At 35.5% G+C, this 26,532-nt stretch overlaps 1 protein-coding gene and 6 non-coding genes across 10 annotated transcripts; 4 read left to right on the top strand and 3 right to left on the bottom strand.

Annotated features, from left to right (window-relative positions):
* Positions 1–979: 979 nt before the first annotated feature.
* pqn-18 lies at positions 980–13,408 on the bottom strand (the record flags this gene model as incomplete). 4 transcript variants are annotated; one of them, NM_001392865.1, is made up of 9 exons in its annotated part: positions 980–1,758; positions 1,809–1,898; positions 1,950–2,275; positions 4,520–4,614; positions 4,714–4,841; positions 4,890–5,081; positions 5,717–5,831; positions 7,403–7,926; positions 13,341–13,408. In NM_001392865.1, 8 exons carry the CDS (start codon positions 7,915–7,917, stop codon positions 1,702–1,704), a joined length of 1,518 nt encoding a protein of 505 aa, NP_001379096.1. The 4 variants fall into 4 exon arrangements, with proteins under 4 accessions (NP_001379096.1, NP_001257204.1, NP_001257203.1 ...); NM_001270274.4 differs by lacking the exons at positions 7,403–7,926; positions 13,341–13,408 and having other exon boundaries at positions 1,702–1,758; positions 5,717–5,803; NM_001270275.4 differs by lacking the exons at positions 5,717–5,831; positions 7,403–7,926; positions 13,341–13,408 and having other exon boundaries at positions 991–1,758.
* C34E7.6 lies at positions 11,212–11,351 on the top strand. The gene has a single exon (NR_072334.1). It is a non-coding gene; the product is annotated as an Unclassified non-coding RNA C34E7.6 (non-coding RNA).
* On the bottom strand, positions 11,929–12,068 carry C34E7.8. Its single transcript, NR_072332.1, has one exon. It is a non-coding gene; the product is annotated as an Unclassified non-coding RNA C34E7.8 (non-coding RNA).
* Positions 12,022–12,051, top strand: C34E7.5. Its single transcript, NR_072333.1, has one exon. It is a non-coding gene; the product is annotated as an Unclassified non-coding RNA C34E7.5 (non-coding RNA).
* Positions 12,437–12,570, top strand: C34E7.7. The gene has a single exon (NR_072331.1). It is a non-coding gene; the product is annotated as an Unclassified non-coding RNA C34E7.7 (non-coding RNA).
* A 3,306-nt stretch (positions 13,409–16,714) lies between the features above and the next one.
* Positions 16,715–16,770, top strand: K02A4.15. The gene has a single exon (NR_072330.1). It is a non-coding gene; the product is annotated as an Unclassified non-coding RNA K02A4.15 (non-coding RNA).
* Positions 16,771–23,912: 7,142 nt separating this feature from the next.
* On the bottom strand, positions 23,913–24,031 carry K02A4.6. The gene has a single exon (NR_072329.1). It is a non-coding gene; the product is annotated as an Unclassified non-coding RNA K02A4.6 (non-coding RNA).
* Between the last annotated feature and the right edge of the window lie 2,501 nt (positions 24,032–26,532).

Here is a 26,532-nt window from a genome sequence, read left to right as displayed (position 1 = left end):
ATCACCGTTTGAAACTTTAGTCGATGCTTTCATTGTTATAAATAATTTCTATTCAGTCATTTTATTAGAGCTTTCCAATTACCGATACAGGCGTTGTCGTTTGTATACCAAAATGAAAAGTTAACAGTTTTTCACGTCACGGGCCACTCAATTTTTTCTAGTTTGCTTATGAAACTTCAAAAGTTAAAACTCCACCTTACAATTAGCTCAAGAATAATGTAAATTTTTTGAAAGCTGTAAAATGAAATTTTAAGCAGCATTTTTTTGTTCATTGGTGAAAAATATCACAATTCTAAAGAAAAGTTTTTATTATAGCAGGAATTATTGGCAGTTGATTTTTAATATGAGCAGCGGCACTTCTGTAAATAATGAACAAAAGTAGTTACATTTATAAGAAGCCATACCTAACGTTTTTATGTTATTACAATCCATTGATTTATTACACGTAAATATACAAAAATGGGATCACACACTGTCTTGAGGTATAATACGAATGCAAGTTTAATTAGTTTTGCAGGCCCGCCTTTACGTAATTTATTTCCCACCGTATTATTGGGTAAGAATGTTTTTCGTGTGTTGGAAATCCACGCTGCGTAAACTTTTTTTATCTCAATGAACCTTGTATATAACTTTACAGCTCCGCTTCCCTTTTTTTCATTTAATGGAATTACATTCAATTCGGAAAACCGAGCACAGAATTTTGGTTTATATCTGATTGTATTTGTACCTCATGTTCTGATCGTTCAATCCCTATACAATATATTCAAATTGTTTTAAAAACGTCATTTGTAGCAATAATTTTTACTCGAAGACAAATGTTTTGCTAAATTCAAAAATTTTAAGCTTGTTTTTCACTGTCCATGTCATTTCAAGTTTGCTCACATTTTCCAAATAACATCTTCCCAGAAAATGTAATCTCGCACACACATCATTCATTCCGCTGGGGCTGTATTTTTCGTTTTGATTGGAAAAACAACAATAAATTTTATGAAAATTTATTTGCTTTTATCAGATTATACATGCGAATTAGAATAAAAAACAATATTTATATATATATATATATATATATATTTATAGGATTGGTACTGAGAAGCAATTAGGAAATTGTTTTTCAAATTTTTGTATTTATTCTTGAAAGAGACTAGTGACTAATATTCAATTTTTTGTGATTTTCAATTTTTTTTTTCAATAATATTGAGGCAAATATATTAGAATGCTATATGACCTTGATATACAAAAGAGATGGTTTTTAAAAGCGAAAAAGTGATTGACAAAGACTGGGACAATATTTGGAAGGTTTTGGATGTTGTGTAAAACTAGTGAGGATTGGAATTTTTCAGGTGATGAGATTGAGAAATGACAAAAATAGGCAATGGCTAGGACATACAGACCGAGCTGCTGATGGGGGGGGGGGCATTATTCCTAAATGAGTGTTCACTATATCGACAGGATTTTCTTTAAGTTAGGAAATGAACAAAAGAATACATTATGGATTCAAATATGTTTTTTACACAGTAAACAAGACAAATTTTGGCTTTGGAGAGCACAGCTCGCAAGTTTCAAAATACAGAGGAATTGGTGATTGGAAAATCTAAAAGCAGAAGCATTTGGTAACTAGATAGCAGGATATCGGGAGATCAGTAACTGGGAGAGTAATGCATCGGGAGTGACCAAGTTGAAACACTGAAAATGAAATGTGCTTCACATCAGCAAAATTTGACGGACAAAGTCAATCGTTTGTTGATTGGAAAAGTCAAACTGAAAAAAAGTTGGAATTATTTTGTGAAAAAAAAACTTTTTTTGCTTACCGCGCAACGTCCAAGAATAGCAAAGTCATGAACTGTAAGTGATTTTAGATTCTCCTCAAGTTTATCGCAGGAAACCGGAAGCTCTGGATCCTGCAAACGTAACTATGAAATTCTGACAAAGACATGTATCTAAACTCTCACCTGCATATCAAAAAAGCCAAGTTCGTTTGGAAAATCTAAGCTGCTCGCCGAGCTGGTGCTAGCCACGCTCGAGATAGGAGTGTTCTGATTAATTTGAACTTGAGGTTGTGGAGTATTAAAGCTTCCCATCTCTTGCATTTGTTGTGGATGACCTTGTCCCATTTGTGGAGCTTGTCCCATGCCGTTGCCCATGGATGATGATTGATGATAGTGTGGTGGTTGTCCCATTTGGCTGTATTGGTATTGTCCCATTTGGTTGCCCATCATCATCGACGAATCTTGTTGCATTGCACGTTGCATTTGAGCTTGTTGTGCTGGTACACGATCTGAAGTAGGGATGAAATGAATTATGAATTGAGAAGGTATCAACAAGTGGGAGGGTTAAATGGGAAGGCGGTGCCTATCTGTGGAAAGAGAGATCGGGAGAAGTGAAGAGAATTCGTCAGAATAACCGATGTTTTTTTTTGCATTCAAGAGTGATTTTATTATTGCTCCACTACTACTACAGACTCCACCCCATAGACCAGCGCTCGATGATGCCTAGAAACCATAGTGTTTGTGTGGCAAAGAAACGTATATTAATACTAATATTGATAAAGAAAGTGAGAATTGATGATAAAAACATGTCTACCTGTGTAGAAACATGTTGTTCTTTCTATTTTCCGACCAACTCACAACTCTATGTGACGTTGGTTTGGGCGTTCTCAGAATAAAAAGCAAGGATTTGGATTTGTACATATTTTGAGAATTTCCGATTTCTCTCCGTTATTTTCGTATTTCCAGGCGTTCCTGGGTGTTTGGAAAACAAATGTAAGAAAAAATAATAAGCGAACGCCGAGGGCTTAAGAGTGAAAAACAAAGTGGAGCACTTTAGTTGATAACAGTAACAGGCGAGGTCATGTGGTGAACGAGGAAGTTTCATTGTTTTCACTATTCTAACAATTATGAACAGAAACTGAATGAGAGAGAGAGAGAACTTAATATTCAAAAAATCTCTGATAAATGTTTACACCATTCGAACAGCTGCACACATTTTTCACACACATTTTTTCATAATAACGTTCATAAATGGAGTTTTTTCAAAATTGGAAAATATTAGGCAGCCCCATTGGCTCCTCCCACATCAGAACTTTGAAATACAAAGTGTAGAATGGCGTGTTTTTATGTTTTTAGCTTCTCTCCTCAATTCTTAGTGTTCAGTTTTCAGGAAAGTGAGGGGCGACAGGCAAGAGTTAGAGGAAAGATAGATCGAGTGAGCGGCCGGCCGGCGACAAATAGCCTATTTGTCGGAAAAGGCCCATTTTGTTGACCACACACACACACACGAAAGAACGGACGAATACACGAAGACGTGTGTATGTTTTTCTTTTATTTTTGTAGACGTGTGTATCTGATACACATGTTTTTCAGGCGTCAAGCACTAGCTGTAGCAGTCCACAAATCCACGCATTATTATAGCAAGCAGACACACACACAGCAGAGTTCCGACAACTACAAAAATATTTTTCTGACGGTCGCGTCGCCGTGCCGCCGTTCGTTTACAGAAAAGGCACGGCGGTCATCATCAACATGTTTTTTTTTTTCATTACTACCATAATTGCTCTCTATTCCTCTCACCTCTTCACGCCTTTCCAAGTTTGGTTATACAAACTTTTGATTCTGGAGGAAAATCAAATAAGCCACAAAACATTGTTTCGAAGTTTTAGCAAAGTCTTAACTTTCCCCCCTCCCACATGCTCTATGAAATTTTGATGAAAGCGGGGTGTGTGTAAAATGAAACAAGTGTGTCTTAAGCTGTTTTAGTGGGGAGGTCGATATAAATCCATGAATGCACGTATCAAGTGGCTACATGAAATTTTCGTCACTTGTTTATTGTTTACTGCCATGTTGACAAACTAGTCCCTGCTCGAAGAGCACACGGATCAAAGTACGGGGGTCTTAAGTGGGAAAGAGGAAGAAAATGGGAAATTAGGTTCCACGAAGAATTTTTTGTGAAGAAACGCTTCACTGAAGCCAACCTAGGGGTTTTAAGAATTTTGAATGTTCCTCTAAAAAAGCTGTGTAAAGACTCATTTTGCAATTTTCAGAACCTTGAATTGGTTCGTATCAACAATAAAATTCCCAAAGAAATATGTTATTTTCCATGACTATTTCATTTTGAAAGTGTCCAACTACAGTATGCTGTGACAAATCCGCACATAACAAAATCACGAATTTGTAGGCTTCACGCTTTCTTAGAACAAAAATATTTACGCCAATGGCACACAGACACTTTTCCAAAAAAACAGTGAGATTGACCAGCCTAGTTCTTTTTTTTCCTGGAACTCAAGTTGTTTTCATTCGCCATCCCTATCCTACTCGCTTTTCAAACAAAAACTTGATCAGCTATTTGTGTCCTGTTTACCAACATCACTATTTATCATTTCCGTTTTTTCTCTACCCACCAGTCACGTCATATTTTGCAAGGAATGTGTGTCTGAATATCTCATAAGCCCACAACTTTTACATGCTAAATTATAAATATCTTGAGTCAGTCAAAAGTTATTAAAAACGTCGAAAACAAAACTTACGTTGTTGATCCATTGGTGGCTGCTCCTTCTGCTTCTGCTGTTGCTGTTTGGCCTGAATGGAATTACGAAGCTCTAAGCGCACCATTTCCGATGACCTGCAAAATGAAATTTCGTATAATTAGTTATTCGACACAAAGATGCAAGCATAATTGAGGGGTGCACGAACGTTCCTCTCTATGCAACAAGATACCTACTTTGTGTTTGGATACTGGCTCTGCGAGCCTCCAGGACCACCATGCATCATTGCATGGTGTTGGAGTTGTTGTTGTCCACCTGCCATTTGATGTCCACTTACTTGGGGATTTCCCATCATATTGTTGTTCTAGAATTGTAAAATTAAATATAAATAAATTTTTAACAATTTTAGTACCTGCTGATATCCATAGCTTGGTGGTGGTTGGAAATGATAATTCGGAGCCGGAACCTGAGTAGGCTCATCGAGATTAGCTTTGTTGACTGTTCTCTTCCTCCTAGAGTTGTTCTTCGGTGCCGGTTTTGCTGGAGCCGGGGCTTGAACTACTGGGGTCATAGATTGCTGCATTTGAGATTGGTAGCTTTGCATCTGCAATTGGAATATATTTTGTTTTCATTTTGTGAAAGTACAGAAAAACATTCATCAGTGACTAATAGTAAGCGTCTAGACACAATAAGTGAAGTGGTTATCTAACACTGAGTGTGACGAACGGGGGTTGAAAAAAATAGAAAGGCAATCGGAAGGCACATTCTTAGTAAAAAGGATACACTAGTCCCTGAAAAGTGCTTTCTGCAAACGCAACCAAATCTCGTCCGGACTATGAGAGATACGTACACCTTCCGTTTTCGCTTTCGAAATTTCTAATGGGGCGTGGTGTAGTTAGCATCTATACACTTTTCAGGTCATTCGGAATGGGATTTCAAATAGGTTGACTTTTCGAACTGCTGACTGAAGTGTTGATCAATCTTGCATCTTTTTTTTCTGAGTTTGAGTTGCCTATCTCATTTCGAAGCTACCCTATAATAATAAGGTTAAAATAAATTATATTTGCAAAATAACAAACAATAGTTTTTTTTTTTCTAGAATCTACTGTAGCTCACTAGTTTTCACTATTCCATTTTTATTTTGACAATACATATAAACAATAATAATGTCTGCACTAAAGAGGAAATTCTAACAAAAATATTTGCCAAACAAAATATGTTTTGTGTTATTCTTTTTACCTGGGATTGATGTTGTTGCCGTTGGTACTGTTCCATGCGTTGTTTTTCCTGTTGCGAGTACGCTGGTGGGTTCATCATACGTTGCATTTGTTGATTGTTGCCAGGGTTGCTGGTACTGAAAACAAAACAAGTAATGAGTCAGTAATAACAGCGATGTGTTGTTGTGAGTTTTTAAAAGTAAGTAGAAAAAACAAGACGACTGAAAAAAAAACACGTGTGATCTATTAGACCTTCTAGCGAATCATACATCACTGGAACACGGACTGCCAAGAATAAGGAGAAAACGTGATTCTCAAAACAAGTTTTCGCTAAGTCATGAACAACATACAGAAGAAGGAGAAAATCTACTAGAACGTAGGGGGAACGGCTGAGATATATGAACCAGAAGACGGGGGGCCCACTTATCTGGAAAGACGGGTGAACGACGATAAAGTTGTGTTTATGTGCACATCTCTAGTATATCTGTGGTCAGGACCACTTGCGAAAACAACTAGTCCCTGGAACGGCGTTTTGATGGAAAATAGGGAGAAAGGAAGGGGAATACGGAGAACGCATACATGGAGAAAACATTGAAAGCAGGAACATTGAAAAAATAAACTCGCTTCTATATTTTGTATTTTCCACCATTGATGGAACCGTAATACGCGAGACTTAGAGAAAATACAGGGGAAAAGTGTAAATATAATTACTTGTTCCACAGACTGGTTCCGCTGAGAATATAATTTCAAAAAATGTATCAAGGAACTAGTAATTTAAATGCTAAAGTAAGTTGGTTAAGGTGAAATCCAAAGATTAAAATTTCTTTAAAAATTTCCTACATGCGGGAAATGACTAAAGCTCCAGACGTCTGGAAAACACGATTATGATAATAATAATAATGAGGCTTTGAAAATGAAAAATATTTATCTTCCTAGACTTCTCCTGTATAGTTGTTGTGTATTGACTATTTTATAACTCGTCAGGAATGGTATTGGCGAGAGAAGGAAACCTTTGAAGCAGTTATAGTTGAGAAACATCTTATCCTATTGCACTTTTCATGCAATTGAGAGCATGCAAAAGTCACAAGACCCAGACTAGTTTTTTTTCTTCAAATGTTTGCTCAGCAAAGATGTCTGAACTTGGTGTACTAGAAAATATGGTCACGTGATGTTTTTGAAGGAGATGCATGCGGGATATCACACTTTCAACAATGAGCATTAAAGTGGAGAAGGAGGATGACTGTGACGGACGGAAAATGTGAAAATGTGAAGACTCTTTGAAGTGATTTTAAACATTTCTGAGTGAATACCAAAACCTCCTACAGTTCAGATTTTAAGAAAAAAGTATGTTTTTGAAAGTTTGATTTCTTAGTTTTAGGGTACAAAATTAAAAACGTGTTTCTGTTCAAACTGGACAAGCTGTCATGAACTGCCTTTCAGCATGTTCGAAAAAATGTGATAACTTTCCTTAAATACTACTTACACCTATTTTAGAAAAGTGCCCTTTCGGTTAATTTTAAGGTTAAGGTCAAAACCGCCAACGACTTATGACTACAAACGGAAGATACTTTTTGTGCTAGTATGACAACCCAAAAATATAGTATGAAACTTCAATGATCATTACTAAAAGCAATAATTTGCACTTTAAGAAATGTCGGAGTACATTTAGATCACACAAAGAACGATCATCACAACACTGATAACTTACGATTGTTGTTGTTGATGTTGTCCCATCATTTGATGTTGCTGAGTACCCATCGTCCGATCACTCATCATACCGCCCATAGACGCCATGGAGTTGCTCATTGAGCTGTTCATGCTTCCCATGGATCCCATTTGATTGTTTCCTAGCTGGCCCATATTGTGACTTTCCATTCCCATCGGTCTTTGATTAGTCGTCATTTGTTGAGATCCCATGCGGTTATCCAAATGCTGCATCTGGCCACTGTTCATAGATCGGTTATCCATAGGCATTCCATGGGCATTCATTTGCCCGGCGGCAGCTTGTTGCTGCAGTGGAACTTGCCGTCCCATCATTGTTCCCATATTTTGCGGCTGCTGCTGAATTCCTCGAGTATCCATCGGCAAACTTCCATGTCCCATTTGTCCCATTTGGCCATATCCTTGATGAGGGTAGTTGTAGGCCGGTGGCTGTTGAGAAGGGTACTGTTGTTGCCGCGATTGCTTTGGTTGAGGCTGAGAAGGTGGTGTAGCGGAGTACATCCTTACAGCCTGAAAATTGAACGATTATTGTTTCAGCAGATCAAAATAAAATCCAGGAAAGATGAGAAGAAGTCTTGCAATATATCTTTATGTTTTCAAAATAGTTTCAATGAATGACATGTGAAAAATAATTTTCAGAATCTCATGTTATTGGAAACTTGGAACTTTTCAAATTTTCTCTGAAAATCTCTGAACGGTTTTGCGCAAATCCGGTAGACTAGAATTTTATTTTCAATATGAAGTTTGGTACTTGTGTATTTCATGGTCTTGTTCGGAAATTACGTGATATGGATTTCTTCCTTGCAGGCTTAGAAATAAATGTTTCCTAAGCATAAAAACACAACAAAAAAACCACATGTTTTTCATAATTTTTCATAACATAAAAATTCAATTTTAAAATGAGGGCATGTAATACACAAGTACCCGAAATTCTCTATGACAAATCAAAATATCAAAAAATTATTCGGATTACAGCGAGGAAACATCAAAAACTATATTGTTTCGAATTCAATTTTTACTAGAAAATACCGACTAACGAATACTCATAAACACTACAACACAACGCGAACATTGTCTTGATCTAAATCGGTCTGGATCCTCAAACACAACAACACACCGTCTTATTCCTCTCCGTGTCAGTTTGTATGACCCTTTTCCCCACATTCGCTCGCCTACTTGTTTCTCCGCATGTTTTGAGGATACTGTTTATATCCGATCTAATCACTTGTCACTCCGTCTATGCCAGACTAACGTGATTGATGGAATGGGAAATGGGCGACGAAAATGAAAAAATAGTTTGGTATGAATGGATGCGTTGCTTAGATTTTTAAAGAAATAGTATTCACTAGTTTTTTTTAAAGTGACCTCGCTTTGGTTCAAATAATTTTTATGAAGAACATGAATAAAATTTCTTTCTTAACTTAGAAACAAAATGGTAGTTGCAATAAAAATTTCCTCATAAACATAAAAACACAATGCTATTACCAGCCGAACAGGCAAAATGGGAATTGAATAAAAATGTTGAACTGTGTGGAACGAATCTTATTTGGAAGTTGCTAAAGAATCATAAATAGCAGAAAAGTGATCAAAGGAAGCAAATTGTGTTTGTTATTAGCGGACTGTAGAAGAGATGGAAAGGCAGGCAGGAACAGGTTTTAAGCTTTCGGATGTTTATTTATTCATTCGTTTTCGCATCTTTCTAATTCCATTTTGTTATTTTTTTTTCTGAATCATCACTTCGGTGAACTGAATTGAGAAGCGAAACTTTAGAAAAATTAATTTTCAACACTTTGAAAACTGAAAAAAAAATGCAAAAATTGTCCAGGAAAATGTGGTGTTATTTGAAGTGTGGAAAAACGACATAATCGGAGAATTCGCGTGAACTATAACGTAGTCGACTGATTAGATAAGGTCCATGATTTATTTTAAAGGTGTTGGTTACTTTGTTGATTTGAAAGTATGCAAGATCTTGGAAGCATGAAACTTATTTAATACCAACTGAGAATTTATATTTAGAAGTGTTGTTTTTTTTTTATAAATTTTTTTTTTTAAATCTTAATTTCAGACTTCAGGTGGGTAATGTAAAAACAAGAAGATTTATAAAACTCATTGCTTTCAAGAAACAGCTCAAATGTTTTCTATGTATCATGATTATGAAATTAAAATACTTGAATAAGAATAAATGGACATGCCATAATTTGTTTGCATTTCTTATCTGACAACGAAATGATATCACTCCAACTCTCTCGAATTTGTCCAGTTTTACCACGTTTTGCTCTAAAAAACAACTCACTAGAAGCTTCAATATACATATAATGTAAATTGGAAATTGTTACCTTGCATTTTTTATAGCATTGGCACACCGGAAGGTCGTACTCGTAACTAGGCACGTGGAGGAGCCGATAGAGCAGTTTAGCCGCATGATCATCGGTCACGTGCTTTGAGTTTCGAGATAGGAGGTTTAAGTTTGTCTGCGAAATGTCGAATTGATCGAATTGAGCGTTTCATATGACATCAGAATTGAGTATTTTAAACGGATTTTTTGTTAGATTTGCAGGTATTTCAAAAACTCTGATCATGATGATCTTATAAGATCTACAAAAATACTTAAATTTTTCAATAAAAAAAACACTTTTTTAAAATCAAGTTTTTAACAATTGTGGAAAAATTTTAACAATTGCAATTCCGTACAAGCAAACACAAAAAATTCCAATTCAAAACTCAATGCTAATGCTATTTTTGCAAAAAAATCACCAACCTCCTCACTCATACCTTGAAATTCAGTAGATCTACAGTAAGCTTAGATTGAGTTATTGGAGAATCGTGAATTCAAAATCTCAATGTCTATTTTTATAGCACCGCTTTTACGTGTATCCGGCATCTTGTAACCAAGATTTATAGGTTCTGGATTTATTACTGGATTTGCATTTTGGATCCATCAAATCAAAAAATTTTCCAGAAATGCAAAATCAGAAATTGGGAAACAAAACAAAGACATCAGGAAATTGGTGCCAGTAAGGGTCATCGCGATGAAACTGACGCTTTCGAGGGAAAAGGGGAAAAATTGAAAGTAGAAACGAAAAAAAAAATCGAGATAAGAAGAATTGGGTGGAAATTGAAATGGAAAACGAAAACTGACAAATCGCCTCGGTTTCCCTCATTTGTTATTTTTGTGCTCTCTCAAATGCACTTTTTTCTAGAATATTTGGTTTCGAGAATTAACTGATTTAAAAAAGAGAACTACATTTAAAAAAATTCATTGAAGACCGGAGAACACCATCAGCTAACCTAACTCATGCGACAACTGTTTAGTGAACTCATCAACAAACTAGCTAGTTGAGAACACTTGCCGGATGTAAGCTTCTTTTAATGTACAGTAGTAAAAAATAAGAACGGAAATTGGTGTCTGGACATGGTACCAATCTTAAATCCAACAAAAATCTATATTAATTAGCTAGAAACAAATTCACTTCATAATCGAACAGATTTAATGTATATCTGCTTTGGTTTAAATAAATAAAATCACTAGCAAACAAAAAAGGCATAGTGCTGTTGTTGTAGATTCTAGATCTGTTTGTGAGGGACAGATTAAGTATAATAAAGAAACATACAAGCAGTCGGTTGATTCCGAGGGATACTGGTGTTTTCTATGTGTGTGTGTGTGAGTATGTGTGTTGTCTTTCTATACGAGCGGCGTCATCTGTTCTTCAGGCACCTCTTTCCATTTCCCCACCTCTCTCATTCTATCCTTTTCATTCCGGGAGGGGATATGTGCGAACGAAGGTCGTACAGTGAGCGCCGGGCGCCGCCACTAGGTGCGGAGGGAGCCATTTGGGTCATGTTGTTAAAGGCACGCTTAATTATAAAGTCGACAGGGCAGAAACCCTTGTAATTTAGGAGAAAAGACAGGTGTTGAGGATTGTCGAATTTGTAAGGGGGATTCCGGAGTATTGTCAAATAATATCTACATTTTGAAGCTGAAGGTATCATCAGAATGCTGATGCCCTCACAGTAATTCAGTCAATTTTTTTTAAATACTATTGACAGCAGTAAATTTACAACATGTGTGGAACATACGGACGTGTGGGATCCATTATTATCCATGTAAGCTGTGCAATGTAACTACAAACTACACATTAAAAAGGCATTATGTTCTAATACAGGAAGTTATTTCTGATAAAATAGCTAATAGTAAGACATTTATATTTGAACTGGAAAAAGACGTTCGCTTATCAATTCCTGTTCGATTCCGAATAATTCCTTCGTCCTAATTTTTAAATTAATATGTCCTATGTGCTAATGTGTTTCCACACTTCCACACTGACACTCTTTCGAAATGAACCCAAGAACGAATCACGTGAACTTAACAGGGCAAATGCAATTTTTGATATCGGAAAATCAAAATTACCGCAACTGTTCCTTCTATGTATTTTATATGAAAAAAGTTTAAGGTTTGTTAATTCCGGTCTTTCTGCTGTTTAGAAAAGTGTTTCAACTTTTTATTCACAAAAAAAATGAATTAGCGATCTCCGAAACAACTCCCGCGGCAGCGGGCAATAGGTCAACAATTCCAAAGTATGAAGATGCAAGTACGAGTGTCAGTGTGTTTGTGAGGGCAAGAAGGGGCAGGTATAATAGACAACACAGTGGAGGCCAACTCTTTTTTTTTACTGATGAATCAAACTAGAAAGATTTTCGAGTAATGAGAAACCGCTTTGCAAATAAACTCCCGTTCAACGTTCACTTGTTTCAAAAGCTGATTTTAAAACTTTTTCTTTTCAAGATTAAATTACTATAATGTTTGTGAAAAAATAAATGCTTAAGTTTGTAAAAAAAATTTGTTGTGGGTAATAATTATTGGAAAAAAATGACTCCAACCATTTTACCTACACAACTAGTACCAGGCACTGGTAATTGTTTATGCATGTTGAAAAATGATGTAAGCTAGCTGCACTTTATGGAAACGCAAAATGAAACTTTTGGAAATGTTTCCGAACCATGTTGGCAAAACACGAGCGGATAAAAATGGAGGGAAACAGGAAAATGAGGGGCGCGCCTCAAAGTATCGGATGTTGCTCGAAAGGACTCTACGTGAGAAATTGGACTCGCGTGGCGTTTGCAGGAAGAAAAAAAAATGAATTCGCGACTGGAGCATGTTCTTTCCATTGGACCAATAAAAATGTATGTGTGTTTTATTCTTTTCCATTTTTATGAAGATGTAGAAGAAAAGGAAGGATGAATGTGAAGAGAGGGGGGGGGGGGGGGGACCGGTCGATACAATTATAGGTTATAAAATCGAGTCGATTGACCAGTTTACCGGCACGTATACAACAACTACAACCCGGTGAAGACCCTCGTGTTTCGAGGGTTGAATTCACATTTTATAGCGTGCATGAGTTTAGACATATGATCTGAGACTTTGGTCTAATTGAAAATTCCACATGTGAGATGTAAGATTCTAATTTGTAAACTTTTTGATTGCAAAAAAACTTGTTTAGGCTCATATTAGAGTTGTCGAGTTTCATTAGAGAATGCGCAATAAGATTTTATTACAAAAAAAACTAATGTATGAACTCAATGCAAAATTATTTTCAAATTATGGGGCACATATCTGATTTTTTTCTGAGAATTTGAATTCTCGGTGCTCTATATGTTACAGAGATAACATGAAATATTCCTCACAAGCTCTTCAGTTCAAAAATCTAATCATTTTGATCAATTTAATGGAAAAATAAACGCATCGTACAGTAGTGAAACCGGTAAACTTTAAACACCTATCAAAAACTTTCAAAAGTGCGACTTTAAAAATAGCTGCATTGGTTTAATTTTCAGCTTGACCGCTCTGGAGGCGAGTATCACTAATGTTTCTCATCAAATTTCCTGATTATCTATGTCATTGACATCCGAAACCAAAATAAACTAACCTTTCAGTTGAAGTTGCAAGTTTGCAGGTTTCTCTGATGTTTGGTTGAAGCCAAGAACTTATAAAAAGCTGAAACAAAAAGAGTTCTAAACTCGGAACTGGAAAAGAACGTACGGAAGAAAAGTGAGAAGAAAATGGCGAAACGATCATGAAACATGTGATTTTAAGGAGAAAGTTACGGGGCATAGTTGAGAGAAGAAACAAAATGGCGGGCAAAAAAAAAGAAACAGAGATAGTGGTAGCCACAGTTTTTGACTGGCATATAAGCGAAAATGGGGGAAAATTGAGAGAACTGCGAGTCAAACGGAGAGGGGTGAAAATAAAATATAAAAACATTGTATGACAAAATTTAAAAAAATAAGGACATAAAGAGAAAAATGAAACATCTATGTAGGGTTAATTTAAATATTCGTCTATGGGAATTTCTAATAAATATGAAAAAGAAAGTTATCTCGCAAAAAAAATCTTGAAATCAAAAAAAATCTATAAATACTGGCAAGAATCTGAAAAGATACAATAAATAACTAAAATAATTTAGAAATAACTAGACTGCAACAAGTTTTGTTTTCGAATATCAGACTTTGATTTTCAAATGTAGGTAACAGGCGGAAACGGCTCGTCAAATGCACCTGATAAATTATGAGGTAACACTTTAGTGGGTGTGATGAGGATTTTTGTTTCAGCTGGTGACAATAATTGTCAGACATGTAGGAGTTGACTTATGACGAACAATGATGTGTTGAAAAATTATAGCGTGGATCCATAATGAACAATTAGGTGGACCCCTAGGGGGATGCTGCTCGCGTCATTTGCTTCTCTAAAAAGCCACAAGAAGTGAGAAGCTATAGACTTTGATGTCGATTTTTGCTCTATTTGCAGCTAGAATGGGTTTATTTAGGTTAGAATTTGAATTCAAGAAGTCATCATTAAATTTATAGCAGTCTGGAGTTCACAGAGTGTAAAGCCTCGATTTTAGAACTGCTACCTAAAATAATGAAAAAAGCGGGAAAACGATTAATTTGTCAAGGTTAAAATTTAAATTCGAAATCGAAATGATGTTGTTTAATATATAGTATGCAGTATAACAGTTGGAAATGTAAAACAAATTGGTATAAATTGCCATACCGTATTTCCTCTATTAGTATTCCACCAGTTCACTTTTCTTTGACAGATTATACCTCCGTTGCTTTTGAAGATATCAATAACTAAACTCCACGATAAACTGAAATATAGAAAAAAAAATTTTAAAATACATGGCCGGTTAACAAGTTTCAAGGAACAAACTATAACTGAGATATAAGCTGGAAAATTTGGCAAATAGGGTTTAATACCTTTGGAGAAAAAGTGGTACTGTAGTGTTTCGATTGAAAAATAACTTAGATATTTTATTAAGCTTTGAACTGTAATTTTAACGGATCCTCATGTTCAGCATAACATACAAAATAGAATATCCACGTTTTCAAAAAAAAAAACGGCTTGGCTTTCTAGCGAATTTAAATCTGGGACAATACCAACTCTAAACATATTCGCTTTTCAAATTTGAATTTCAGAAACAAATCAAATATGCTCTACTGACCAAAACTTTTGAAACAATATTCAAAAAACTGCTAAGCGCGACGTCTTTCTTTTTTCTGTGATGTAGGTTCCATGTCTACTTCATTCGCACAATCAAAAATTGCTGGTAATTATAGGATTGGTGTCTGTTTGTTGGAAAATGTGTTGAAGAATCCAACGACATCACACTTTGAAGAGGACCAGATGGAAGAACGATTATGCTTGTTTCTGGCTAGGTAGTCATGTGAAGCAAAGAATAGCGTAATGGATGCGGCGCCGCTGCGGAATAAAGCTCGCTCAAATAATAAAACAATAATAATCGTAATGTACGACAAACAATTTGACAATTTCGAAAGATTGCGAATAGTCTCTTTTTTAACCCCGGAATGATTGGTCATCATAGTGTCCGCCGGTGTGATGATGCTGGATTTCGAAAGAGAGTACAAGGTGCGGAAAGCAAATAAACGGCGGAAACGCGCGCGGCGAGAAAAATAGTAAGCCAGGTCTATGGGACCTGGTCTCTGACTCATATTTGCAGAAATTAAGAAGGACTGGTCTCTGACGATGCTAATTTGTGAGTATTAATGAAAAGCGTGTAACTGTTTTAAATTGCTCAAGCAAACGGAATGCTTCAGGCAAAGGAAATGAAGTAGGATCATTAAAATGTTGGAATAGTTCCGGAATTTATTGTCAAGCTTGAATTTTGAATTAAATATTTTTAGAAAAATGTAAACGCTGAAAAATGTACAGGTGCTTTCAGGTGAATTGATATTTTAAAAATAAAAATCAACTTCAAGAGTTTCTCTATGTTATTGTACACGCTACATGAGTTGCCTTCAAATTCATCAACGTCACCAAAGACTTCAATAAAATTTATGTCTCCTTTGAGAAATTCTTCGGTGGTTAGTTGTGATCATCAACCGGGGGGCGAAAAGAGGACGACGGATGGTGGACGGATTCTTGAATTTACGACCCAAACCGAAACCTGTTAGAGACCGAGACAGAATGCTGGTTGAAGTTTGGTTTGTTTAGTTTGAAACTGTTGGAAAATAAAAATTGTTGCTGTTCGGTAAAGAACAGGAGAAAGGTGAAGGGGTGAATGAATGAGTAATAGCAACTTCGCCCGAAGTTGCAGAGAGAAAACAATAAAGAATGAGCAGGAATACGGAAAAAAGAAGACATATGTTTTGTACAGTTATGGAAAGTGTACATGTTTGCTTCTTAGCAATTAGTCCTAGTGTGAAAAAACACAAAGAGATTGGCTGCACCACTTTTCATGTCTGCTTTTTCAATTGACTAGCAGTTCGTCGTTTTTTTTCGCGTTGCTTGTTAGAGCGAAACAAGCTAGGAAAAGTTTTGAAATATGACATCATATTGGAAGGAATTGAGGTGAACTGGATGCATAAACTAGCTGTGGTCTTAGTTTCATATAAAGGAGGAGCTTTTATCCACTCAAGCAATACATAAAAAAAGTTCATGCTTGAAATGTAAATGTCAATGAAGCATGGTTTAGAAAGCAAGAAAATGATATTAAAAAAGTAAGTAATAATCAGTGGAGCAATAAGGGAACGCCGAACAACTGTGAACCGTGAAATCAGAAATTTGGAGTCTGAATTTAAATTTTGTTGCGCATCACCGAAAGAGGGATTCAAAAAAAGAACTGTAAGTCCAAAAACATGAAGGCTAGCTTATCCAGCAGAAACCAACAACCTACAATAATATATAACATGCGAACGACTGTTTGTCGATTCAATTGCAATGCGATGCGACTTGACTCGAGAAAAAATCGCTTCGAGTGCATAGAAAAAAGAGGGGCCGGCTGGCGGCAGAAATGCGTCGCCGCAGTCGCCAAGGCACATTTTACAGTTTGCAAACAACACACACACACACACATACATTCGAAAGGTGAGCGAAAAAGCAGTTGGCCTACTGTCCGGCGGTCATTCGTAACACACCAGTTGACCATGAACTTATTAAAAGTAGGATTTGATGAGCTTTTTAGCATTCGGCGTATGAAATCTCTAGCTCAAAACCAGGGTTCATTTTATACATTTCTAGTAAAAATCAAGTCGTTGCAAATAATACAAATGGAGTGGTACTTTAAAATGTTTTTGGGAAGTCAATAAGTCCAATATTTTAATTTCAAAATATGCCGTTTTTTTCACTTCTGTAGTTCAGCTCACTTTGGAAATCACAGTATTTTTATACGAGTATTAACTATCTGAGCCTACAATGCAAAACATGAAAGACCCAAAAAAGGGTTTAGTGATCGTCGATGACCCACAAATTCAGCTGGTCTCGTTACAATTTTATGAACTCGGGAGGAAACGCTCCTCGAAGTGCAAACTAGCCGGGGCCCCACCGACCGACACAAAGGTCATTCGGACTGCTGCTGCTGCTACTGCTGGACGAAGCGAGAGAAAATGTTTCGCGAGAAATATAGAGTCAGGAACAAGAAGAGAGTAGAAGAAGTGGAAAAAAGGCAGAGAAATTTGGGGTGGTGAATGTATGGACTGCTGCATGGATTCATCCATCCTTTTGTTCTTCTTTTCACATTACAAACACAGAATAGCAGCGGAAGAAAGAATAAAAATTTGTGTAATCTTGAAAAAATAAGTGAAAAATTAAAACTGAGGAAAAAATAGAACTGGAGGAGAAATTGAATTTTTTCTACGAATGAAGGAGAAGCAGTTTTAATTTGAAAACGGAAAAAAGGTTTTATCAACAAGATAATAATTCAAAACACTGATGGGAAAATAAGTAGTTTTTGACGACTTTACAAATGATTGAAAACTTGTTGCTCTGTACCATAACTTATAAGGGTACTTTTCCTTTTTTACCCCGCAAAAAGAATATTCAAAACATTGAATTATTCAATTTTAATTCTCACGTGAATGTTCATTTTAATACTGTTTTCATTTTTAGGCTTAGAAAACAAAATTACTAAGCCTAAATTAAAGAAAAAAGTTCACGTTTTTATCCAAGAAAATGTTCCAGAAAAATGCGGGGTAGAAAAGGAAAAGTACCCTTATAAGAAGTCACCTGTTTTTCATTGAAATATTGTACATTTATCAGTTTTTAACTCTGTTTTTCCACAGTCAATATTAATATCTTAACGTATTCGAACATTTTCCCGTTATTTCTTGAAAAAATGTCTATGTATGGGTCTCGTGCACAAATAATCAGAATTTCATTTCAAAAACTTGATTTAAAATGTTTCAAATTTCAACTTTGAGTATAATCAATTTCAATTGATTTGCTGATTATTTTATCCCAAAAATAAATTTCGTAAAAATGTTTAGATCTAAAAGTCGGGATTAACTGGGTTTTTTCGAATTTCACTTTCAGGTTTCAAACTTAACGAAATAAACCCGCGTACCTAAAATTTGGATTTTTCAAAATATAATATGTATAATAGTATAGTGGCTAACATCGAAGTCAGTTGGTTTTCAGCGACCATTTTAATGACTTGATGTGATTTATTTGAAAATTAACTATTCCGTTACGAGCTAGAAGCCGAGCCCTTCGTATGAAGGTTCAACCTTGATTTATAAAAAACTCTATGAAAATTTAGCCAAAACAGTGCCCCAGTGTCATAACCACCAACTACGCATTCATTCCAAAATTAACAACACCCAAGCTCATACAAAAATCATGAAATTGCCAAATCGAAGCGGATGCTGCAGAGAAGTGCTCCGCCGCGACCACCACTTGCGTTGAAACCTCCAAAACCAGTACACACACATTTCAAATACATAATGAACACTAGACCCTCTCGTCTTCATCGCCCATACACACATCCACAACAAGCGGGGAAAGACAACCGATTTCCATCCATAAGCTGAAGGCAAAAGCAAGAGAGAAGCACGAAGAAATTTGGAGAGTAAGGGGGGGCAGGGACACAAGAAGATGAATGCGCAGATGCTTGTCTTAATAGCAATTGGTCCGTGGGCGACGAGATTCGGCGTAGTCGTTTGCCTGGATGCCTGACCGTAGAAGAGTTGCGTGATCAACAAAGAAGGCAACGAAGAAGTAGGAAAAATATGAAAACGAAGGAGGCAGCAACGAAGAAGAAGAAGAAGAAGAAGATGTGAAGACGAGAAGGACGAAATATGAGCGATAATTGAATAAATGGCTATGGGGGCTCACTCCTGCCCCGCGTTTCAAGAAACAGAATTCGCATTCATAGATTCTGGGTAGATGTTTACAAGGGGGTCGCACATTGACCATTTCGCAAAAATAATACAGTAAGTGGTTTCAGAGAAAGAAGCACATTGTTGTTGAATTTCAGACACAAACACAGAAAAGATCTTCGAAACACTAGGAAAATGCGTTGTTTATACCAAATGTTTTGTGTAAGTTGCAGATATAACTCGGTTGGGATTTCCAACACATTTTCAGAAGTTGAACAACTTCTTCTACCTAAATAAGAAAAAAATCAAGATAAAACAAGTAGCATCAAATTCGCATAATACATGTTTATCAGCTAACAACTTTCGACATTATGTGAGCTTTGCAAACACGAAAAGTGGAAAGCATGAAGAAATGTGCAACCTACCTCTTTGAAAAAATCTCACAAAGAAAAATGGATTTGGATTAAGAAAGAAACTATGTGATAATCTTGTCCTGAACACACAAAACCTGCAAATAGATGATAAAACAAAACACTATTTGATAGTTTGAAGGGTTGTTTTCTCATGAAAAATACCTTAGCTCAAGAAGCAAATAATATGTCAATATCTAACTACCAAGAGTGTTTTCTTGAATCTCTAGAGAACTATTACTTGGAACTATTATAAGGTCACATGAAACTTATCGGCTGAAACACAACTTTTTGTCAACCAATTGAACTCAGACGTGAGAATGTGGAACATTGTATCACTTTGAAATGCATGAAATTGCGATGGGATAGAGTTTTGGCTTCAGCGTTTTTCCATCGAGACCAAGGAATTTTTGCGAGAGATGCGGAAAAAGGAATGCAAATTATGAATTGCATTGGGTCGCTGAAATGAACCAAAAACCAGAAGCACAGTTTGAGCAAATAAATGTCTCTCGTCTCTTGTGAGCTGGGCAAATTCAACTTTTAGCCTTCTTCGGACAACTCCAAAAAAAATTTCAAAGTGACACTGCATCTCCACTCGGGTTATTTCTCTCAGAGTTCACACGTGTTCTCATAACAATTTCACGTGCTCCGTGGTGGTTCAAACAAAAGCCAATTTTTTATTGAAGAGATCTTGGGGATTTTTTGCTGCCAGAAAACGAGATTTATGTATTAAGGAATATGAAAAAATGTCGACAATGCCTGTCGTACTTAAAAATAGCTTAATTAGGCTAACAATAAGAAAAATTAAAAAAATATGTTAATGAATTCACATAAAATTTAACAGAAGGTTGGAATTATTTCACGAATGTGATGTCTTGAATTGTAAAGGTCATCAGGTCACTGGAAGAGCAGCAGTGTTTTTTGCTCTTCCCAGTTGACCGGTAAGAAAAACGGATAGAATCACTAACTTTTTTCAGCTATCTCATAGCGATGTTTTCTCTAAATCGCATTATGTAATGACGTGCGAAATTGAAAGAATGTTGAGAAATTGGAAAAAATGAAGTCAAAAGCTTGAAAACTAAACCACGCTTTTTTGATTCCCGTGCGAACCCAATTGATACTCAGGTTTTTTTTCAGGACATAAACATAAAGAGATCAACATAAAAGGTTCTCTAGTTATCTGCAGATACCATAAAGATAGGGGTAGAGAAATGAGCAGGAGGAATTGTCAAAGCAGTGAAGAAAAACTGAGCTACTTTGTGCTGGTAGGGGAGTAAGCAAACATTTTCATGGACAGGTTTTGGCAGACAGACATTGCAAAAGTTGGCTCCGGTAATGCACATTTTCCGTGATTTTCTAGTGGGTTTTCGAACCACATATCCTATGATGAAATATTAAATTTGAAAAGCGAAAAATGTTCTTAATGAGATGAAATTAGGATTAAAAAAAAATAGAACCACAGTTTCTGTTGAACATTCAGTATAAACATTGAATTATAATATAAACATTTAACTCTTCCAAAACTTCACAAAATCAATATTTTAAGTATTTCAGATAGAAATTGCAACTTTGTTCGACACTATTTTTAAACTATTAGGTTGCTTGCCAAGCGAAAAAATTGTATCCTTTTGAACTGAAAATCTTTGATTCTTCAGAGAACCATCATGTTTCAGTGGTAAACGTACAAATTCACCAAGTATGCCAGTCTCAGCCACGAAGTGTGATGGTTTATCCTAAAGGAACAATTGGAAAAAGGTTGTGCATTTGGGGAGCATATGGTTTTTACTATTTTCTATCTAACTAAATTTAAAAAATGTTTTGAAGAATACCGGTCTTTAATTAGAGGGTGTGCTAGAAAAATTTTACGGAGTGTATGAGTTTTTGAAACTTGTGATGATAAGTTCACATCTATCATGAAGCAATTGTACTTCAGTTTTGAGAAATGTATCAATTGTGGGTTAAAGTGCCTGTCGGTACTATCTATCTGTGAAGATCAATGATAGAAAAAGAATAGGACATCAGTGGTAGCGAAGCAAGTATCTTTGGCTTTCGTGCTTTTTTTCGATCAAATTTCTTCCACTACACAGTTCCACTACAAACATGTCATCATAAAATAAAACGGATTAAGATGAAATGAACGGCGTTCAGGGAAAAAGCGAATAAGAAGAAGATGAAGATATTTGTAGAAACCGAGGGTTCTGACTAGTTCTTGATTGTTTGTCATGTTCCGTACGTTAGTTGGTTGCAATACACGGAACGAACAACACACCATGATGTTTTGATGAGTAGATGATGAAGGAGATGACTAAATTTCGGACGGATAAGCCAAGTGAGATAAAGGCAGCAAGTTACCACCATGTCAACATATTAGGCAACATTTGGAGGAGGAGTGAAATGGAGGAAGAAATGAAAAAAGCAACAGAAAAGTGGAAAAAAGGAGAAATAAGCAAGTAGGAAACATAAGACGATGAGTGTTCTGTGATGTCGCGCGGAAAACTTCATAGGCCTCAGAGAGAAGGAAAACATAGTTTAGAGTTCAGAGGAATAACGAGAGACTGGAGAGATGTTGACGTAAACGCAATCGCAATTCGAGGTGAGGTGAGATGACTACATCTCAATCCGGGGTGTGTTGTCTTTTTAAAATCATTGTTTGGTGCAAGATATGTAAGCGTTTTTTCAACAAAAAGACATTATGATTTTTGATTTTGACAAAGTTACATTTTTGACAAAGTTACAGTTGTTGAATTCGAATTGTCGGATTGTAAGTTAGAAAATTGAAATTTGTGGTGTTGGAATACCGGAATAATCATTTGATTCGAAAAGTTAACCAATGCTGTAAAAGGGCTCTCAAAAAACGTAATTTCGAATAAAAACGTGTGTACTTTTTGTATTTTTAGGCTTAGGAAAAAACCATTTTAAGGCCTAAAAAGGGAAAATGAGAATCACGTTTTATTGAAATGGATAAATAAATGGAAGTTTAATTAATTTTGAAAATGAGGGAAAATAATACACAAGTACCAAAAAACGTTTGTAAATCACTTCAACAAAAACAGATGAACATACAGGTTATTAATTTTTTAATTGCTAAAACAAGGTATTTGGAGGCAAAAAAAAACAAAAAAAAACGTTTTGCAGCTGCACATCTTGCTAAGTTAATCAGAAACAAAACCAAATGCTATGTGACAAATTCACCTTAATCTTACAATTAGTAAGATTTCAGCAGGTACAATGAAGTCCAAAAAAGATTAAGATAAAGGGCATAGTCTCTCATATTTCTCACGGATTCTCCTTCAATTTCGGGCTACTGTTTGTTTTGAAGTAATACAACAAGTAGTTTTTAATTTTTCATAATAGGCCAAAGTCTCAAAAATCTCAGATCATTGGCGATGTAAAACAAATAAAACAACTTTTCTTTCTCTTCTTCTTCTTCTTGGAATACAAAGAAACATTTGAGAAAAGCCCACTTGGCACTCTTCCGAAAAAACGACAATGTTTAGTTTGATCTACAGGCGACTGTGGGCGTTTTGATTTTATTTTTCTTATGAATTTCTGAATGGATGTCGCTCAGAGAACAATGCTCTGACACGGAAATGATTGGAATTTTTAATTCAAAACTTGGTAGGATATGAGATTGAAGAGTGCTTTTTGCTATTGAGAAAGTGAATAGACAAGGATTTACATTAAATTTTAATCAATGGTTGTTTTTCAAAGTTTAGTAAAATGCTCGAAGAAGTTACCCTATTTGAATTTGCTAACTGCAGATACTATCTTGTCTTTCCTATTTTTATACAATGCAAAACTTTTCAATCAGAAAAGAAATCTGAAATTTTATGTACCGTATTATTCCTATTACCCCCTTGCTCTATTTATACAGGTATTTTCATGAGTACCTTTGATCTTAAGTAACATATGAGCAGTAAAAGTAGAGTAGTGAAGTTGCAAGACGGACAGAAAAGACTGGATTTTGTAGAGTTGACAGTATTTAAAAAACCCTGAGCAAAAATATCAGAAAATCACATAAGCAAAAAATTTCGGTAAAGTTTGAATTTGGTTGGTCCGGGGTGCAAGAAGAATATTAATATTGCTTCTGAAGAAACTTTAGTTTTAAACCAATTCTGGAAATTTTTGAATACTATGCAGGTTTTTCATGGCAGGACAATCAAAACTTACAATTTCTCACTAAAATCTAATTAGGGTCACTTTGACCATAAAAAATAAGCTACATGACTAGGAAATACTATAAATTACAATGAAATCGTAAAATTCATTAGAAAAACGCAATGTAACGAACATCGAACACCCATTAAAAAAGTATTTAAAAAATAAGCCCGTATTTTGGTTTCTTAGTTTTTGCAAACTTTAAACAACAAATTCTTACGTGAGCTTTAAAATGTAATTTAAAATATGTATGTACAAGATTTTCAGCAGGACAAGTAGTGAACGGTACCAGTATAGCAAAATAGGAAAACGTTGGTCAAATTAAAACTAGTCGGTCCGGCATGTTGAAGTGAACGAACGGCAGCTTCCATAAACAGACAACACCACCATCGTCAACCGGGGAGAGTTGTTGAAGGCTTCAGCACCAACAACAACAAGACAACAAAGTTTTCTCTGCGTAAACAAAAAATCAGCAGAAAGCGAACGGGCTAAGGAAATACGCATAGATCGGAAAGCATGGAGGGGAAAGAAAAAAGGAAGAAAGGAAGGAAAAATCTGGATATTTTAAGATGACTCTCTCTCTCTTTCCCTCGCACCCATATACTCTATTTTTTCTATTTCCTGTGGTCTCCTAGTCTTGGTTGTTGCTTATGTCAGTTGTGTCAGCAGAAAACTAGTAGTACAATGTGTTCTGGAACGAATAAGACAACAAGTTGTTTTTTGTTTTTCCAACAAAAATCGAAATCTTCTAGTAGTTACTAAATTGGAACAGTGAAATGGGAGAAATGATGTCATCAGGTTTTTAAGAAGTTGAACGAGGAGCTTGTATTGGTATTGGATGTAGGGTGGTTTTGAATATTTTTTGGAAACCCAGAACGTGAACGAATGTAGAACAATTTCCAACAAAACTTGAGTAGTTAAAAAAATGTCAATGTTATGACTAGAAGCTGGCCTAGTTTTTTTTGCTTGCATTCAATTCTCATACTTTCATGTAATTTACTTTTACCACATTGCTTAAATTGGGCCCTCAAATGTCATAACTGTCGATATTTATTAAAGAATTTATTTTTAAAAACTACAAAATAGATTGTTTTACATGTGAAAACCAAGTGAGAGATAAAAATGGGAAATGATCCGAATCAGATCTAAAATTAGACATTCCGTCCCTTAAAATAGAAAACGACTGCTATCACGGGACGTTTATGGTTGCACCTGACACGGAATGATATTTTCTAAGCCTTTGAATTATTTTTTTCACATTTTTATAAATGGAGTTTTTAGTGCAATTTTTTATTATATTTCGAATTTTTACAAGAATTTTTAAAAAAAGTGTAATAGAAACAAAAAGAACGAAAAACCATCCGACTTCAGCAAAAATAGAAGTTAGGTCGTAGACAAAATGGTCAGTCCAAATTGCGTCCACTTTCGCTTCTCTTGTTTCAATTCAACACTTGTTTTATGGTATTGAAACAATTTGCTGACAAATTCAACTGAGACGCAACAGGCAAAATAAATTGAAAAAATTTAAAATTGTCACGAGATTGTCTGCAGCTGATTGTTATATTATGTGTTTGGCTTTCTGAGAGCCAAAATATGAAAAATTTATATATATTTAAGCGAAGGCATATTGAAATCAATTTTTGAAAATTTGAACAGTGTGTTTTAAGATAGTTAAAAAGCAGTGTATAGCCAAATTTTTGATTAGAAGGCTAAATGGTTTAAAAAAAATCAGAAAACTTTTAACACGAGTTTTGAACTATTTTCAGGAAAAATAGGACGCTCGAAAGCATTAAGTAATTCTTTTTTTTTGCAAGGCATTCCAATTTTCGGCAATTTCGGCAATTGCTGAAATTGTCGATGGCCGAAAATTTCCAAAACCGGCAATTGTCAGAAATTTTGAAAACCGACCATTGCCGAAATTGCCGATTGCCGGATATTTTGAAAACCGGCAATTGCCGAAATTCCTGATTGCCGGATATTTTAAAAACCGGCAATTGCCGAAATTGCCGATTACTGGATATTTTGAAAACCGTCAAGTGCCGGAAATAGAAATTTGATACTTTTTGTAAATGTAGGAGCATTTTACTAAACAATGTTATCATTCAAGCTTCGGTAATTTCGGCGATTGTCGAAATTGACGATTGCCGAAAATTTACAATCGCCGCGCACCCCTAATCCAGCCCTTAACTTTACGTCCAAATTCAGCAAAAATAGACTATTCGCATGTAATTTTGAAGCAAAGAAAACGATATTTAATGCTAGATGCGCATACGAATAGATAGCGAAACAACTGAACTTTCGACAGAACTTTAGAAACAGGCAGTGATGTGTCAAATTGTTTAGTGATTTTTTTTCGTTGCAAAAGTCTCAAAGCGATATATTTAGTGATTAGCAATAGAACAACGAAAAGCTATTTTTGACTGAATCAAATCAAAATCGCGAAACAATAGTTTCCACTGATAAAAGTCGACCGACCTTGGCAGCTGACGCAAATCTAATTGTTTATTTTGTGCTCGCACTGCTCATTTCGCTTTTTCATCATTTGAACATTGCAACGGGCTAATTGGTCTCACTCCTAGAAAAAACGATCCATTACAGAGTCTCAAAAATTAATGTTTGCCAAAATATTTTGCAAAAGATCTTGCTTTTTGAAAGCTTGAATTTCATTTTGAAAATGTGACAATTTTGACTTACGATCACGAAAAAGTATTAAAAATTACAAACCTGATATAAATTCAATTTTACAAGTTATAAACTAACAGCTGTAGAAGAAAAAGCGAATTGAAAATTTTCATGTTCTCTGTTCTCTTCTTCAAATCCGTTGGAAAATAAATAGAAAGAAAAACATGGGAGCTAAGCGAGCAAGGTCCACGGTTGTCTAGTGTTTGGGCATTTTGTGAGATATGCCTATTCGAATAAATATATAAACGGCAAGGAG

Source organism: Caenorhabditis elegans, chromosome X (assembly GCF_000002985.6).
Source record: "Caenorhabditis elegans chromosome X".
Lineage (NCBI taxonomy): Eukaryota > Metazoa > Nematoda > Chromadorea > Rhabditida > Rhabditidae > Caenorhabditis > Caenorhabditis elegans.
This window is presented reverse-complemented; position numbering and strand designations above follow the sequence as displayed.